General features: G+C 37.8%; 1 protein-coding gene across 4 annotated transcripts in view; it reads left to right on the plus strand.

Moving 5' to 3' along the window:
* sbf2 (SET binding factor 2) overlaps positions 1-18674 on the plus strand; it is a 168882-nt gene that overhangs the window by 128765 nt on the left and 21443 nt on the right. For 2 of the 4 annotated variants that reach the window (XM_039690899.2, XM_039690902.2), the window contains exons 20-29: positions 792-964; positions 1361-1434; positions 4023-4218; positions 4759-4886; positions 8062-8237; positions 8343-8470; positions 9334-9535; positions 12634-12830; positions 14358-14495; positions 15901-15984. In XM_039690899.2, the coding sequence (XP_039546833.2) occupies positions 792-964; positions 1361-1434; positions 4023-4218; positions 4759-4886; positions 8062-8237; positions 8343-8470; positions 9334-9535; positions 12634-12830; positions 14358-14495; positions 15901-15984 (1496 nt within the window). The remainder of the gene's footprint in view (positions 1-791; positions 965-1360; positions 1435-4022; positions 4219-4758; positions 4887-8061; positions 8238-8342; positions 8471-9333; positions 9536-12633; positions 12831-14357; positions 14496-15900; positions 15985-18674) is intronic. The other 2 variants (XM_039690903.2, XM_039690904.2) reach the window with 1 other exon arrangement.

Genomic DNA, 18674 nt, shown 5'->3' on the forward strand with positions numbered 1-18674 from the left:
TATATCTCACAATTGCGACTTTATTTCTCACAATTCTGACTTGCAGACTATATTTAATTAAATAAACAGCCTTGATTTGGATTTGATATTCGCACTTAAGCTTTAATGCAATTATTGTGCAGCCCCATTTATTTATTTTAATTTTACAGCTTTTAATCTAGTACAAAAATTACAGGGGGTTTGTGAACCCACATATGAGAAACCTTGATTTAAGGCCCTAGTACATTTATTTTTTACGCGTCCGAGGCATCTCGCGCACAGTTTGCCTCAGACACAGACAAGGGAAGTATTCTTTTGACTTTTGGCAGAACAAGATTTGAGGGGTTGATTTCTTTTGACCCAGAACACCCTTGCAACCAGTTGTACGGCTAACAGTTCTGCTAGAGCAAACGCTCTCAGATTTTCTTTATAAAATGTAATAATCTCCTACACTACTTAATGAACAGTTGTTTTTCTGCAAATTGGGGAAAGGATTTGATTTATTTCCCACCTGAAATATCAGGAACGAGTCCCTTTATTTGTAAACAGAGTTCCCACCAGCACAGTCTGCAGTAAAGCCCAGGAGATATCAAAGCCGTCCACTTCCTAACAGTGGTATTTCAGACCAATTGTGTGTAACAGACTAAACAGACATTGAATTGTGATGGGTCGGTAAATGAAAGCAGCAGACTTACATCAAATCCTCTTTAAATGCTTAAATGTGTTATTTTAAGAATATTGAGAGTGCCATTGCCATTGTTGGATGTGTTGTGTTGAAGTCTGCAATATAATGATTGTCATGTAATAAACAGTATTGCAGGGAGTGTGGCCGAGAGCTTTGACACCGAGAGTGGATTCGAAGACTCTGAGACCAGTGACGTTGCCAACTCTGTGGGGAAATTCATCTCTCGTTTCATTGACAAAGTGTGCACAGAGAGTGGAGTGACCCAGGATCATATCAAGAACCTGCATACTATGATTCCAGGTAAAACGCATACAGACACAGTCAGAGTATTTCAACTTTTCTAGGGCTCGAAACATGCCGACAAATGTACATTGATTGACATTAACATGCAACATTAAGATTTTTTTTTTTAAATGCATATACAGTACGAGCTAAGTGTATATTTTTTAATGCTGTTAATGCTCACCATTTTCACAGTTAATTTCAACAGTTCTCTTATGTGATTTATTATTTCACAAATATTCCTTGTTGTCAAAACTGCATGGACAATTACGTAATATACAATTAAAAAATGCAATTTAAAGTTCAAGGACAATTCAAGATATTAAGCAGTATTAAACTGAAAAAGTACTGTCACCCCATGTCCTAACCAGTTCAGAAAGTTTCCTGTATCAATGTATTTATCTGTTTGTTCAGGTATTGTGGCGATGCAGATGGAGACTCTAGAGGCGGTTCATAGAGAAAGCAGAAGACTGCCTCCCATTCATAAGGTAAGAACTTGTTCCCCACTGGTGAACATTACAGAAAGCTTGCATGTCATTTGATTTGCTTTTTTGGTCATAGAGAAGTTGATCTTCAAATGTTTTACAGTTTCCTTGATAGCAATACCTGCTTTGTGCGTTATATGCAGACTGACTTACACGTTGCACAATAATTGACATTAACCCTCTTGCCACCTTTGACCTGGAGATTTATTATCACTGATGTACTCATTTTCAATGTTACTAAAAATTACTTCAACCAATTAGTTCAACCAAAAATGAAAAGTCTAAGCTGCAGTCGGATCAGTCGGATTCACAAATCAATCGTTCAGTGTATACTTAGAAATGTTTACAAGACGGCAAACTCTACGGATAAAAGCCGCACACTCTGGTTTGATTTGGGTAGTGCTAGAACCTCTGTGTATTGATAAACTAAAAGAATGGTTATATATATTTTCTGGCTAGTTTATTGTAGTTTTTTTTAAATACACCATACTTATTGAATATTTTAAAAACAAGTAAATCTTCTATAAATATTTGTGATTCTTCATTTTCTTTTCTGACATATACTCCAGTTCTTGTTAAAACACACTAGACTTGCTTATTCTGTGCATTTGGATCACTTCTTGTGGGAAATCATTTGTTTTGTCCATCAAGTGTGCTTTCTCTTTAATTGAGCGTAAGAAGCGCAGCAAAAATAGACTCTGCGCCGAAACCCCCGCTGCTCACGTGACGCTCCTGCTCCCGGTGTGAATGCACTCATTGGTTAACATGCATGGAGAAAAAAATATGCACCGTTCACGGTTGCTGGCGGCCGTTAATGAAAGTGGAATTAGGCGGATGATTGAGTTTGTGACCAACCAATTTTAACTCGCACATTCTCAAAGAACTGACTTACAATCAGACTCACTACTGTTCTCTGCAGAAAATACTGACTGGCTTCAATAACAAACTGAAAGTAATGTGTCATCGAGTCAAAAGCTGATTATAAATGGTCACTGGAGAAACAATTATAATATTGTATACTTAATATCAGGTATACACAGTAATCTGGCTTCTGAGATGCTTTGGTTGAAGAGAGAATAAAGTCCTGCTGTCTGTACAAAGTTTGTTTTTTGAGAGAAAAAGAAACCATGGTAGATTGTTTACTAGTGTGCAAATCGAGGGAAGAAGCTGATGGAGAACCCAACTGGCATCCCCAGTGTGAAGTGGACTGTTCTTCTAATACCGCAGTTTCCACATAACAAATACTTGCTGTAATTCCCAATTTTTTTTATTTTTTATTGTTGGCTCTATGTTAGTTCTTGTCACCCTTCTGAATCCAACTAATGAGTTAGATAATGGCACCGGACAGGGCCTGGACAGAACAACTGTCTGGACAGTGTAAAAACTGATGGCTTGTCTCTCTGGTGGTAAACACACAAGGCCATGAGTGTGATTATTGTACTATGCCTGGAACTAAACCTAATAATTGATGCTTACTCCATCAAGAGAATCATTTGTTATCTGTCAAAAACCAGACCACAAATACTTGCCTTTTTTTGCTGGTGCAAATTGAATAACAGACAGTGTAGTCTTAGGCCCAGTTTAGCGTTTTGGTTGATCGAATCACAAGTAGACGAGGGAGACACCTTCCCGTTTACACCTGGTGTTTTAATCCGTCTCTTTTGTCCAGTTTCAACCACTTCTGTCCTGATTTCTTCAAGGGGAGGGTCTAAGGGCGGGTGAAATGAAGGGTTCAGATGCAAAAGCCTCTAAATGCCATTTGAAATTTTCTTCTAGAATGATCATTTTTATCAAACTTGTATATTTAAGTTCAGTAATTTCACTTAAATGGCAATGATAATTACCTATTAATTGTTATTTAAGTGAAATTGCTGAACTTAAATATACAAGTTTGATAAAGATCATTAAAGAAGAAAATTTCAAATGGCATTTAGAGGCTTTTGCATCACTCTTCAAATATCTTTCCCCCCCCCAGATATTTCGATCTAAATACAAAAGCTTGTGCGATTCACATATGAACGTGATCGGAGACTACAGAAAAACCATACATTGTGGCAGATTTCGTTTCTGCTCTGACGGCCACAAGTGTGTTAGAAATCAGTAATGGTATGAGAACATTGATCACGCTGCTCGCATAATGGGTATAACCGACCCAGTTATCCACGTCTGTCGCCATGGTTACTATTGCAGTACGAGGTCAAACCTGGCGGAACGGATATGACGCCATTGACTGGCGAATCCTCACCCCTGCTCACACGCCTCGTTTCCTTGGTCAAAAATCGCAATTTTCTTACGATTTACAAATAGTTGGAAACATTTGGGATATTGTAAGTAATTAACTAAACAAAATATATAAAATTGGCCTAGTGGTTTTTGCTGCATATTGAACATTTAAGTGCTATCAAAGAGTCTCGAGACAAGCGAGGTATGCATCAACTCGTCTTAGTTAAGGAAATAACATAGTTTAATATGAAAAAGCGGTGGAGTATCCCTTTAATACCAGGTGTAAACAGGCCATTATATTCTGTTTACTAGAGAGGTTGTGAATATAATCGTCTCTGTACCGAATGAATGACTGTCATTTTCTCCAGCCCAAGATCTTGCGGCCTGCCCTGCTTCCTGGAGAGGAGCTGGTGTCCGAGGGGCTACGGGTGGTCTTAGACCCTGACGGTCGAGAGGAGGCCACCGGGGGTCTTCTGGGAGGACCACACATCCTGCCAGCAGAGGGAGCACTCTTCCTCACCACTTATCGTATCGTTTTCAAAGGCACTCCTCACGACCCACTAGGTAACAACACTTATTATGACCCTCCTGTTTGAATAAAAGCTTAAATTAAATATGTGCATCATATAATTCGAACCCTTTTACAACAGCTTCTTTTTTTTTACCTTTTTGTATATTCTACGTTTTGGTTACTTGGATTTTCAATGGAAGGAGAGAAACCTCTCAGGTTTCATAAAAAAATATTTCATAATAATTTTGTTTTGAAGATTAAACAAAGTCTTACAGCTTTGAAAGGACATGTGGGTGAGTAAATGATGATAGAATATTCATTTTTATCCCACCGGTAAAATAGCAACAGCGCCCAAGACCCGCCCACAAAGTTACTTGCGCTTCACGATTGACACTTGCGTTTCAGATCATTAATTCAGATCAAACATATTCAAATTTGCCGCCACAAGTTGCATCTCGCAGGGTTTGACATCAAACCAAGTTGATCCTAAATTTGCTTGAATGCTTGAATTGAACTTAGACAGTCTTCATTTAGAGAGTTTTACCTGTGAGATCTGTAGTCATGCATGTATATCTCTGTCTGTGTGTGCGCAGTTGGCGAACAGGCTGTGATCAGAAGTTTTCCGATATCCACTCTAACTAAGGAGAAAAAGATCACCATTCAGAACCAGCTACAGCAGAACATGCAGGAGGGGCTTCAGCTGAGGTCCTCCTCCTTCCAGGTACTGACACACTAAATGGGCAGCTAGTGAAAGGCTGATAACTCATCATATTACAGTACATAGGGGAGAGTGGGGTAAGATGTGACCGTGGGTAAAGCTGTGTCTACCATTAATCCAAACGTGACACTCCCTGTAGGGCTGCACGATTTGGGACAAAATGATAATCACGATTATTTTGATCAATAATGAGATCATGATTAATTATCACGATTATTTGTTGATTTTAACATGGGGTAAGTTGTGTCACTGGACTATAGTGGAAAATTAGTATGAAATATTATGGTATAAAATATAATGTGCATTATTTTAAGTGGTCAGCTCTCCCTACATGCCTATATATTGGTTTGAACATACAACCTTGTGCCTCGCCACCCAAGGTTTTATAAAAAAAAAGTCATTTTGATTTCAATGAGCGGTCTGTTTTAACCCTCAGGTGCTCTTTGGTCATTTCTGACCGAAAAATTTTCTGTTTTGAAATTTTTAAAAATCACAGCTTCATCGGAATGTTTACGAAACTTGGTGACTTTTATGGCATTATGTATGTGAACACACAAAAAATTGAGGTCATGATCTGAGCATGCTAAGTGGTCTTAAAAAAATAGTCACACTTGTGCTCTTTGGTCAAAAAATGACCCCCATAGGAAATGAATGGGAAATTGACAAAAACACAAAAATTCACACATTTTTATTTATTTATTTATTTTTTACATTTTTTTAATAAAAAAAAAATTGTTTTTGAGATTGTTTCAACTATATATTCAAATCCACCCAAAAAAAAGTGTTCATAAACATATGGGGAATGCACATGCTTCTCCATAGAGAGCTGTACATGTCATCTAGTGGTTACACCATGATTCTACGCCTTTTCTCTATACTGTAACCAGATGGTGCTAATTTTTTTCACATTTTTTTTTTTCTGAAGGCCTAGACTCTATATTAAACTAAAATACTGCATTAATAATTTTTTGAAAAAAATAATATATATATAGAAAAATATATATATATTTCCATGGCCAAAATAGACCATAAATATTGCATAAATATTAATAAATTCAATCAAATTGTCTCAAAATACAAAATTACAAAGAATAAATATTATAGAACAAAAATAAATTGCATTGGTTTTTACTAGGATGGAGGAAATTAAATTTTTAGGTGTCCGGTCACTTTTGACCGGGAAGATAACAAGTGTGACTCCAAAACGAAGAGCACCTGAGGGTTAAAGCAGGGATGTTCTCTGAAGAGGAATGTGCACGTTTTAGACTGCTCTCTCTGCTTGACTCGTTATAAGTCTCTTCATGGATGAGGACAGAGCAAGAGAAGCACATGTTGTGTTCTTCACTATGCATGGACTATAGGGCCATAAAGATTTTATGGCTCATTCCTATCGTTTTATTAACTTAAGCTATAAAATCAGGCCATGTATGGAACGGGGGTCATTTGTGCTGGTCTGCCCACGCGTGACTGCCAGCGGTCGGTGTCTGGGGTACATTATCAAGCCCTCATTAAGACCTGCAGTCCACCAGAGAGATCAGGTCAGATAGAAGAGTGCTGAGGGATATGGGGTCACACAGACAAGCATTCACATGGCCAAACCTCCTTTTGGACTGTTCTCCCCAGAAAAGTGGGAAAAGATCTTGTTCCATGCTGCTATCCAGCTCAGAGCAGATCTGCAAGTCATTTCTCTTGCCCTGGAAAATGTGAAACGATTATTTGCAGATTTTCTTGCTTCATGAAGGTGTGGCGGCTCTATCCTAAACTATGGACGCTTTTCTCATTTCTGTCTTTCTCAGAAGCGGAAGTCATCATAGTTGAGGGACGAAAACTACAACAATTAGTTTTTGAGTTCCCATTTTCCCCATTAGCAAAATTCTATGACTTTCCAAAAGAAAAAATAAAGAGATTGATTAATTTGGTCAAATTTGCCATCATTTCCTCAGAACCTTTGTCAAGGCAAGAAAACACAAAGTGTTATAAATTAAAATGTACAAAAACTTTGCTAGATAAACAATGTTAAAGGAGTAGTTCACTTTAAAAAAAACTTTTGCTGATAATTTACTCACCCCCCCCCCCTTGTCATTCAAGATGTCCATGTGGGAACCAAATGTTTCAACGTCCAAAAGACAGTTTCAGTGCAAACTGCGATTCCAGGCGATGAATAAGGGCCTTATCAAGCGAAACGATCGCTCATTTAAAAAAAACAAATAACAAAGTTTAAGTTTTATAAGCTCAAATGCCCGCCTTGCTCTGTTCTGTGATGCGCGTTCGTGACTCAAACTCGTTCATCAAAATGAACAAATCTTTTTCCGAGTCAATTCGTTCATTTCGTTCGTTGAATTAACCAAATGACTCGAGAAGGGGATTCGTTCATTTTGATGAACAGGAGAGTCACATAGAACAGAGCAAGGTGAGCTTTTGAGCTAATAAATCTAGGGCTGTCAAATGATTAATCACGATTAATCACATCCAAAATAAAAGTTTGTGTTTACATAATATATGTGGTGCACTGTGTATAATTATTTTGTATATATATATATAAATACATGCATGTATATTTAAGAAAAAAATATTGTTTATATATGAAATATTTATATATAATATAAATTATATATAAATCTATATACAGTATATACATGAAAATATTTCTTAAATATATACAAGTATATATAAAATAATTATACACAGTGTACCCACATTTATTATCTAAACAAAAACTTTTATTTTGGATGCGATTAATCACGATTAATCATTTGACAGCCCTATATAAGCGATCGTTTTTGCTTGATAAGACCCTTATTCATCGTCTGGAATCATTTATAGCCCTTTCAACAGTTTGCAGTTTGCACTGAAACTGTCTATTGGACCTTGAACCGTTTGGTTCCCATTGAAGTCCATTATATGGAGAAAAATCCTGGAATGTTTTCATCAAAAACCTTAATTTCTTTTCGACTAAAGAAAGAAAGACATGGACATCTTGGATGACATCGTTGTGAGTAAATTATCAGCAAAATTATCAGCGTTTTTTTTGTTTTTTTTAAAGTGAACTACTCCTTTAATAACTGAAAACGCATCAGCACAGTCTGTGAAAATGGTCTATTATATATACTCTGTAAATCTGGCTAGTATGGTAGTTGGACCGCGGCAATTTCCGATCACATATCCTGCTTTGTTTTAGCTAATTAAGGTGGCGTTTGATGAGGAGGTGAGCTCAGAGATGGTAGAGATCTTCAGGAAACACCTGCAACGGATCCGCTACCCACCATCCATCTTCAGCACCTTTGCCTTTGCAGCAGGACAGACGGCTCCACAGCTCATATTACCCAAACAGAAAGAGAGGAACACAGGCTTCCGGTCAGTGCAATATATGTTTTATACAGAGGACATAACGTAAATTTAACATTCAGCGTTGAGTTCTACTACTATTGTTTAGAGTGTTATGTTCCTTGTATCTTGTAGCACCCTATCTAAGACCATTGTGAAAGGGGCTAAAAGGGCCGGCAAGATCACAATGGGCCGCCAATCCACTCTTAAGAAAAACGAGAAGGGCAGTCGAATGACGTGGCATGAAGATGATGACATCTCCAGTGAGTATAGTTCACAAAGAATCATTTTGGAAACACTTTACAACATGGTCCCATTAATTTGTTAATGCTTTATTTTAAGGTGTCATTGTTGCATACTATTGGGCTAACGTTTGATTAGGGTTTAGTTAGTTGCGTGTAATTATGCATAATTTACTGCTATTACTATGGTAAGTACACGTAACGTGTAACAAGGACACTGTAAAATAAAGTGTTCCAGCTCAGGTTCAATAAATAATATTAAGAGATACAACTTTTTTTAAAACCTGTATAGAGTGCCGAAGTGATGACGTCACTTTGTAGGACAACTCGGAAGCTAGCGGCGCATGGGTTCCCTCGGTCGAAAAGCAATGCATTTTCCCCATAGACTTTTGGAAAATCGCAAAAAATAAGATCTGTGTTTAACAAAGGGTTGTGACCCTTACATGTTTTGTCTATCAAGATAATGTTTACAAGTTAATACAAAATTTATACATTTTGAAGCCTATATAAAGATTTTAAAAAACACAAGCAGACACAAGCAGACAAGTTTAAGAAACCACAAGCAGGTTATAACTGTGCGTTCTATGTCATAGATCAAAACGTGAAAATATTTACAGACTTTATTTCAGGCGATTTAGCAAAAACTCATTCAAAAATCCCATAGGCTTTAGAGCGAGGGAACCGTAGTGCTAAAATGCTAACTCACTTCCGCGTTTTGGCCTACAGAGTGACGTCGTAACTTCAGCGCTCTATTAGTAAAAGTTCAAACGGACATGCTTTAGAAGTAGTTAGTTCTTGTTAACTATAAGTAACCTAATTGTAAAGTGTTACCAAAATATGCAGTGTCAGCAGTCATGGTCCTTCACTTGTTTGATGTGTTTCAGTCTCAGATGATGGAGAGCCGCCCTCCAGCAGCACGTTGAAGGCCTCAGAGAAGTCCACTATGGAGCAGTTAGTGGAGCGAGCCTGTTTTCGTGACTACCAGAGGCTGGGCCTGGGTACCATTAGTGTTAGTTCCACGCGGTCTAAAAGCGGAGAGCAGTTCCGTGTTACGGCCGTCAACAGGCTCTACTCATTATGTCGCAGGCAAGAGCAAACCCAACACCTAGACTTTGTTCGAAAACCTTTTGAGCTGCCATGCTGTCTACAGCAACTGTAGAAACAGTGAGACTCAACTCATAAATTTGCGAGATCTAAACTCAGGGCACCTGCTGTGTGCGTCTGAGCAATAACAGAGAATGTCTAATTGAAGAGAATTGGCACTGGCTGGTTACTTCCGGTTTCTGGACTGGCTGCAGTAACACGTCTCTGTCCATGCGGGGGCGCTCGCGGTCGAGTGCAGAATGAATGAGAGTCAATGGGGTTTCACCCCCAGAAATCCACTTTTCTCAGGATGTAATTTTTTGTCAAGTAATTTGAAAGTTGCATTCAAAAGGGAGGGCTAAGGTAATACACTCAGCTGAAAATTGCATTTTTAAGTTCACTTATCTGTTCTAAAAATCCGTTCAAAAATGTGATGACATCACACAATAGCAGAATGCTAGCGTGTTCCGGCCAACAACGGCCTAACCTGTAAGACATCGAAAGGACATAAGCACTCCTTCATTCGACTTTTGGCCTATAATCTATATTGAACTTGCGGAATCAACAATAAAATCTATTTTGATTTAACGACAAGCAGGTGAAAGAGACACATTTAGCCGTTTAGCCCCATAGACTCCCATTCATTCTGCTCTCACCCGCGATCACCTCCAGTGGAATTCTAATGGAACTGCAACCAAGGTGATGCACAATGGAGCTAATAGTAAGTGCCAAGGCTCTCCGTTAGACGGGCTCTGGCAATAAGCGATCTATCGACTCGTTACCTAGCAGCGAACGCAAACAAAATGAAAGTGGAACGAAAATACGCTACTCATATATGCTTCATAGACCGTTTATTAGTTTGGACCAATAATAGAGCAGAGCAGCGACTAGCCTTTCTTATGTATGTCTATGGAGCAGCGCCCCAAACCATTGACAGTAATAAAGCCCCAAACTTGCCAGTCGCAGGCAGATCTCGATCACGCGACACTGTTACTAGGAGATCCAGTGAAGAAATCCATTGAATTCGCCTCAGAATTAATAACATCATCATTGCTTCGAGATCCAGTGAGAAACATAATGATTTATGGCAGAGTTGTGTTATAAACCAGATATCAGATCAAACAGCGCTGATGTGGAAACCAGGAGAAAACTTACAGAAGGCTTTCAATCCACAAATCAGCAACATTCACCATGGATTTAGGCTAATGTTAGCCTGACTTCGTCATACTCATATTCAAGAGAGAATACGAGTCTTGAACTCCTCCATTGGGCTTTGATTATGAGGCGTGTCGTAACCGAACCAGGAAAAAACAACAACTCTGCACTCAATTGGATAGTCGATAGACCTACAACCAATCAGAGCAACGCAGTAAGTCAACTTCTTTGCATAGCGCAGTTTTCAAATACAGAACGTAGCCTAACTTTATTTATTTTAGAAGTTAAATAACGAGTTTTGCTTCTTTTACTTACTTCTCCATGAGTGCCACCAAAGGAGAAACCACAACAACCACAGGCTTTTCATTACGTCCCATCTTATAAAGCCCACCCTGGTAATTTGATTTGCCCGATCATTTTTTGCCTGATCATAATTACTCCTCAATGGATCGAGTCCAGACCGAACTTCCCGACCAAAAAATGTAATGTAGTAAGTTAACTCTAACCATAAATATGATAATGTGACAGAAATCGTCAAACGCTTACAACCGTTTTTTTTTTTTTTTTTTTTTTTTTATGTGATGACCAACACATTTTTTGTCCATCCTTCAAAGATTGTCCTAAAACGAAAAAAAAAATAGATGTTGGAAAACTCTTATTTAAACACTTATTTAAAAAGAAAAATTGTAAACAGTAGGATGTTTATTGGCTATTTTCACTCCTTAATATACATGTTTTCACTCCTTTTGTTTTTAAATGAATATTAAGACATTATAAATGATAATAACTAAAGTTAATTTCATTTACATCCTACATTAAGCTTAGTGATTTATTGTTAGCCCTAGTGCTACCAGACTTTTTTTTTTTTGTTTTTTTTGTGGAACTTTTTTTAGTGTTAGTTCTCATTTGAGGTGGTGCTGCCCTCAAATTTGAGTCTGGAGCCCTGTGAACTTAAAAATAAAACTGCGTATTGTAATATCTGTATGTTTAGTCTATTTATTATTAAAAAAATGTGTCAGTATTAGTTATTTTGGGGGAAATTTGAATAAATGCATTGCAAGCTGATTTAAGGTTCTGCTTGCGCTCCTAAAATTTTCAGTCAGGGGCAACAGCGCTTCTAGTAAAAAAAGTTAGTCACTCTGGAGCAATGAAACTAGCTCAGAATTGCGTGATAAAAACTCGCAACTGCTAGTTATAAAATCAGAATTGCATGATATAAACTTGCAATAGGCTTTATGCACAACTTACTTCCGCATTCTGTAAAACAGGTCGCATCGCTTCCGGTCCAGGTCTTTTGTATTTGCTTCATGATTTTTTTTGCGGTTTTACTCAAGATAACTTAAAAGGAGCAAGCAAAGATTAGCATAACCAATGTCCCTCACATGTGCAGATTGATATTTAAACATTTTATATTTTTTCTTCTTCACAGTAACGTTTATATATTTAAATGGAATAAAACGCCAATAACAAAGTGAACTAGGTAGGTTAGCTGATTACCTTAAATATCCATAGATATCGTAGTCAGTTCTTACGGCCGTTAACACTTTCTCTGACAAGCGGATGCGATGAGACCTGTTTTCGGGTTTGGTCACATGACGCTCGACATAAAGCCTATTGCTTGTTTAAATTATATATATTGTAATATTTTGTAATACTGACTTTATAACTCACAATTGCAAATTTATCTCTGAAAATTCTGAGAAAAGCAATGCAATTATCTTTTAAATTGTTTTATTCCATGGCGGGAACAAGCTTCCATACAGAGGTACATCACAATTCGTGTTCATTGTGACTTTAAACTGCTGTTTAAGTCTAGGTGGGTAGCTCACAAGGTTTTGGAACAGAGTGCACTATGAAAAACAATGACAGAAATAGAAGAAGAAGCAGTTTCTTAGCTATTACTGTTGAATCATCATGTGTTCTTTTCTAAATGGTGTGGTTTGCAGTTACCCTGGGCTCCTGGTGGTGCCTCACACCGTGCAGGACAGCAGTCTCCATAAGGTGTCCCGCTGCTACCGACACAACCGTCTGCCAGTCGTGTGTTGGAAACACCCCCGCACCAAAGCGATTTTACTTCGTTCGGGAGGTTTTCACAGCAAGAGTGTTGTCGGGCTTTTCAAGTCTCAGAACCCTTCCTCAGCAGGTATGTTCATCAAGCAGTTTTACAGTGAAACATAACTAGGGTGGTAAATATTTGCTCTGACTAAAACTAGATAGTGATTTTGATTAAAGGTTATTTTCAGGGGTGAAGGTTATTCACCCTAGATGACATGCCTGTTCACTGACTGCACACAACACTGGAAAGTGATTCATTGTTCTGGAAAGCACTAATCTTGATTTAATGACTTTATGCAACTTTGGTGACTATGAAAACAGGGTTTTTGTTAAAGGGTTAGTTCACCCAAAAATGAAAATTCTGTCAGTATTTACTCACCCTCATGTTGTTCCAACCCCGTAAGACCTTCGTTCATCTTCGGAACACAAATTAAGATATTTAAGATATTAAGATCGCTCCTGCATACTAGTCCATAGGCTTCTTGAGGGAATGACTCTTGCTGGCATCGAAAAGTCATTAAAGACATCGTTAAAATAGTCCAAGTGACTACAGTGGTTTAATTTTAACTTTATCAAACGACGAGAACACTTTTGTGTGCAAAAAAAACAACAAAAATAATGACTTTATTTCAACTATTCGTTTATTTCTCCCTCTGCCTCGAGTCAGGTTACTAGTTTAATAGCGTAAGCTTCTGTTATTGTACGTCACACGCATCACACACACATGACCAGCGTCGGCCAATAGTGAGCCTACGTGTGACGTAGCTTTACGCAATCACACTACGTTAACTGACTACAGGCCCATGGAAAAGGAAGTGAATAGTTGAAATAAAGTCGTTATTTTTGTTTGTTTTTGCGCACAAAAAGTGTTCTTGTCGTTTGATAAAGTTAAAATTAAACCACTGTAGTCACTTGGACTATTTTAACGATGTCTTTAATGACTTTTCGATGCCAGCAAGAGTCATTCCCTCAAGAAGCCTATGGACTAGTATGCAGGAGCGATCTTAATATCTTAAATTTCTTAATTTGTGTTTCGAAGTTGAACGAAGGTCTTACGGGGTTGGAACAACATGAGGGTGAGTAAATACTGACAGAATTTTCATTTTTGGGTGAACTAACCCTTTAACAAAGTACCAAATTGATCCAGCAAGCACTTTTGAGGATGAAATAATCACTGGATTTGACAAAGGTATTAGTTAAATATTTTCATGGTTGTCTATTATTTTTAGACAACCCACCCCAAACAGCACATAAAGAAAACAAACTGTGGTGGGCCACTTTTTCAATGTCTGATTCAGAGTCTTCCTGTCGTAGGTGGTTCTTGGCCAGAATAAGCTGCAATGCGGACCAGACCTTTGGCTATTTAGTCCGGCGGTGACCCTTTTTGATCAAAGGCTCCCATTATGCAATATTCAAATGTCTTCATATTGGTCCCATAAGATATTTCTGCTGTAATCATGCCAATGATGCTTGTTTTCAACAGGATTGTTGATTAGATTCAAGTAAATATGATTTGTTTTGTGATTATGGATGTTCTTCAAAACAAATGATAGGGGGAAAAGAAAATATATTCCTTATATTTTTTTTAATATAAATGCTTTCTTGCCGTTACCAGCTCCGGCTTCCTCCGAGACCTCCAGCAGTCTGGAACAGGAGAAATACCTGCAGGCCATCCTCAGCTCCATCCCCATCTACTTCAAACCCCACGGCAGCAACACCCTCACCAACCGTTCCCTCATCGGCTTGTCTCCAGGTACTGCATCCTCCACTTAACGCCTGATTCTTCAATTCCTTGTGTAGATTTGTTTTTGCCCCTTTATGTGTTCTTCAAGGCTCTTATCTCCTCTTGGTTTCCTCTTGGTTGCACAAAATGTTATTTATGTTTTGGGCTGATCTCCAAAGGAACTGGAGCACAATTGTGTGGTTATGTAAGGAGAGCAGGACATGACGAGGTCACCTCCCATCCATCTCTCTCCTTGCACTCACTGCTCTCCACAGCCGTATTGCAGATGGCTCAGAGTCAGACCACACAGATCCTGCCCCGTCAGCTATGCTCTGTCGCCACCGTTCATTTTTCATTTATTCCCACCTGCTGGGTTAAAGGCAGCCTCCTTTCACCAGTAAATGGCTTATCTTAGTTCTGATTACAGTTGAGAAAGTCTTCTCAATTCAAAACAGACCTTCAGTGTAGTGGAATTGGTTGCGAAGAGACTGGATCCGAATCTGACTGAGCAGTGTTGTGTCTTCAAAACACTTATCCACGGTTTCACAGACATGGCTTAAGCTAGTCCCAGACTAAAAATGCATGTTTTAACTGTTTTACCTGAAAGCCATATCTTAAAATATGTCAGTGCCATTGTTTTGTCTCAAGATGAACACCACTAATACTTTTTACTAAGGTAAAAGTCACCAAGTCACGTCTCAAACTCAACTTAACTGGGTCTGGGTCAGGCTGGGCCGCATCAAGTATTCCACAAAAAATTAACGTTTTTATAATTTTTATTAACGTTTCCTCTGAACTGTTCCTCTGAATTTCAACATTCCTTTCTGTAAAATGATTGGTTCTTCATGGGTTTTTCATTTTACAAACTTTCTTTATCTTTTCCTTATACACAACATCGTTATGATACTTATATTTGCTCATGTCCTTTTTATTTTCAACACTAATATTATATTGAATGTTTTTTTTTTTTTGGAAGGCACATTTCCTTTTATTATACTTAGAAAAGCAATTATTGCTTTTAAAAGACAAATATTTGCAGAATTCTTTCTACACATGTATACTGTGATTCCAAACATCTCATGGCAACATTTCATGAGGTAATACATAGAAAAAGAATTAGATCTTTGAGTTGGGGACAAAAAAAAAGTGTTGCGTCAAATGCAGCAATTGCATTGTTGCTTTACCTAACATTCGAATGTTTTATACTGTATATTTCTATGCTTCTGGTTAGATAAGAATTGTGAAAGATGGCATGATAATTGAGTGACGCAAAAAAAGAGCATTTCAGCTCAATGTTTCAATCCATTACTGAATGTTAGGATGATATCTATGTTGGTATTTGACAGTTAGCAGCTCACTAGGGTGTGGAAAGGGATGCGATGTCTTGTTTGCTCATGTTTGAATGATGTGTGACTGTCTATCTTTGTCTGTTTAGCAAGCGAAAGAAGGGCAACAAGAATATCAAAGATGGCCCCTGTCCATTTGGACATTTCCTTCACCAATAGCTTCACCAGAGGAGGTGAGCTGGCCTCCATTCTTCATTTCCGTCGACTCAAAGCGGTGATATTTAGCGTGAAACAAATTCCCCATCCTTCATCTGATATCTTTAGTTGACTGACTTCTGTCTTGATATCTCATTATCTGTGTTCTGTCACAGACCACAACTCTTCCCACACACATACACACAATCATGCTGCTTTGACTTTGGCCCGCTCTTTAATTTTTTGCGGTGATGGTTCTGCTGAACTTGCAGATATTTTTAACTTGCCACAATCCTCCAAAGTACAGAGAATTTCATAAAAACCAAAAAGCAAGCCATGCAGACACTTTGTGAATGATTGTTCAGAAGCGTTCACCCCCACAGTAAGGTCAATATCTGCACAGAAAATGAAAATGATGTTACAAGCATGAAGGTGGAAGGTCTTTGCTGTGTGTTTATGTCTTGTGTTTTGTTTTACATCATGGGAAGGGTATTACATAGATCCTATTTAGAGTGGTGGTTAGAAACACCTGTACAGATATTCACATCTTCCCCCATTACCAAACACTCATGTGTATGTGTATGTGTATGTGAGTGTGTGTGAGAGAGAAAGATAATTTTATGTTAAGGGACATTCAAAAATGAAAATTCTGTCACTCATTTCTTTCCAAACCCATGTGAAAGTCTGAAGAAAGAAAATCACACAAGATTTTGGAACAACATGATTATGGATAAATGAGGACAATATTCATAATGTCTTGTTTTGAACTTCAAGTCTTAGCATAAATCATTTTATGTCAGGTATGATGCGTCAAGAGCTCATAATTTTAACAGAGACTGTGTATAAGATGCAAGTCTCAGCTGATGGCTCAATGTTAACTCCATGATGTTTCTCATCATATTTCCAGGGGGAAATTTGTCTTTTTGACCCTAGAAATCAGCCATATTTATGAAAAGGTGCTTGAACTATTGATAGACTATAGGCTATATTAGAAAATAGGGTTTAATTTTACTGTTCTCACCCATCTGATATTGCTATAGAGCCATTTCACATGGCAATGAGTGTCATATTGCTTCATATAAATATTCAAGCTTTCATTCTTCAGGTCAAAAAATCAGTTTGAATGACAAAAGCGATATCTTTGTAATAGTATCCTTTTAATGGCCAAAGTTACCACACTTTATTTGTACCTTTTTAATTTATTTTTATATATCCATTTACCTTTTTGATAAGCGAGATCTCTGATTTTAGTCCTTGAAAACCAAAAAGAGTAGTGCTTGAAAAGTCCTTGAAAGTCCTGGAATTTCATTTTACAGTATCTGTATGAACCCTAAAATCTGGGTTATAGATAGCAGCTGCTCTTGAAGACTCATTTTATTGCTGTAATGCACTGAAATCAGATGGGTCTGTCTCACCACAGCCAAATATATTCCAGCAGGTGCAAGCTAAGACATTTCCCATCATGTGTTTTTCACAGAAATGTGGAACTGATTTTTCACTTCCTCATTTTTTTTTTTTTAATCATTAATGGTGAAAGCATCAACTGGTCTGATTCATTCAGCACTTGAATGTAGCTAGTGCCACATGATCAATATCTCAAATCTTGTGACTTCATGGGGAGACATGCACTTTAGAAACTGGTGAGTGGGTTCTTTTGACTTTTGCCAGTGAATAACCACCAAGAATACTCATTGAACCACAGCAATGCCCCGGCCACCCACAACACCTTAGCATTCTAAACGCTAGTTTTGTGTCAAAGACTTCACATACAGAAATGCCTTGTACTCATGTTACTATGAATGGGAGAAAGTGCAATGCGCAATATGAAGAAATAAGTCCCGCCTCCTAAAGAAAAGAGCCAATCGCTGACTGTTTAAGTCTTCGCATCACTACTGCGCATGTGCATTAGCTAGTCCAGCCTGACAATATTTATTTATTTATTTATTTTCATGATTCGAGCATTTAGAAACAAAACTTATGGTGATTTACAAAATAATGGTGATTTTAAATATGAAATTTAATCAAAAGCTCGGTGATCAGTTTACTTGCATGCATAGAGGTGTTTTAAAGATGGCAGCCAAGTGAAATGACTTGAATATTCATCAGAATATTCATCTATTCTTCATATATTCATCTCATTAATATAATTCCTGTCATTCATGTAAACCTTCAGCCATCTTATTGTCTTCATTGATGCCCCATCTTTGCATACTCTACATGATTCTTCGGGTGATCTTCAATTGAGGTTGACCAATATTGTAATTTGCCAATAAGATCATTTTTATGGGGGTAAAAAGCAGATTTCCATATTGCTTTTAAAAAAGAAATCCTGTGTGCAGTCTATAGTGAAACCAGAAATCCCAATCCCAATAATATATATATATATATATATATATATAAAAAGATGAGTACTGTAAATCAATTCATAAATCGATTGCTCGCCATAAATGTTTAGTGTCAGAGTTACACTGGGGTACACACTACATGATTTTCAGTTGCCGACAGTTGTAGAAATTGCCAACAAATGCCCAAAATTGGAGGCAAATTGGTGAGAATTCAACAATTATCAAAGACGCGATTTGAGAGGAGCGCCAATGCCGGTCATTATCACTTCTCCTGTGTGTTTGATTGTGAAACATAAATTGTAGACCAGACAGAGTTGTCGGCGATTCTCCCAATTGCCCTATGGCTAAGCCACGCCCTCAAACACGATGAGCCAATCACAGTG

This window comes from Pimephales promelas, chromosome 1, assembly GCF_988280905.1.
Source record: "Pimephales promelas chromosome 1, fPimPro1.hap1.1, whole genome shotgun sequence".
Classification (NCBI taxonomy): Eukaryota; Metazoa; Chordata; class Actinopteri; order Cypriniformes; family Leuciscidae; genus Pimephales; species Pimephales promelas.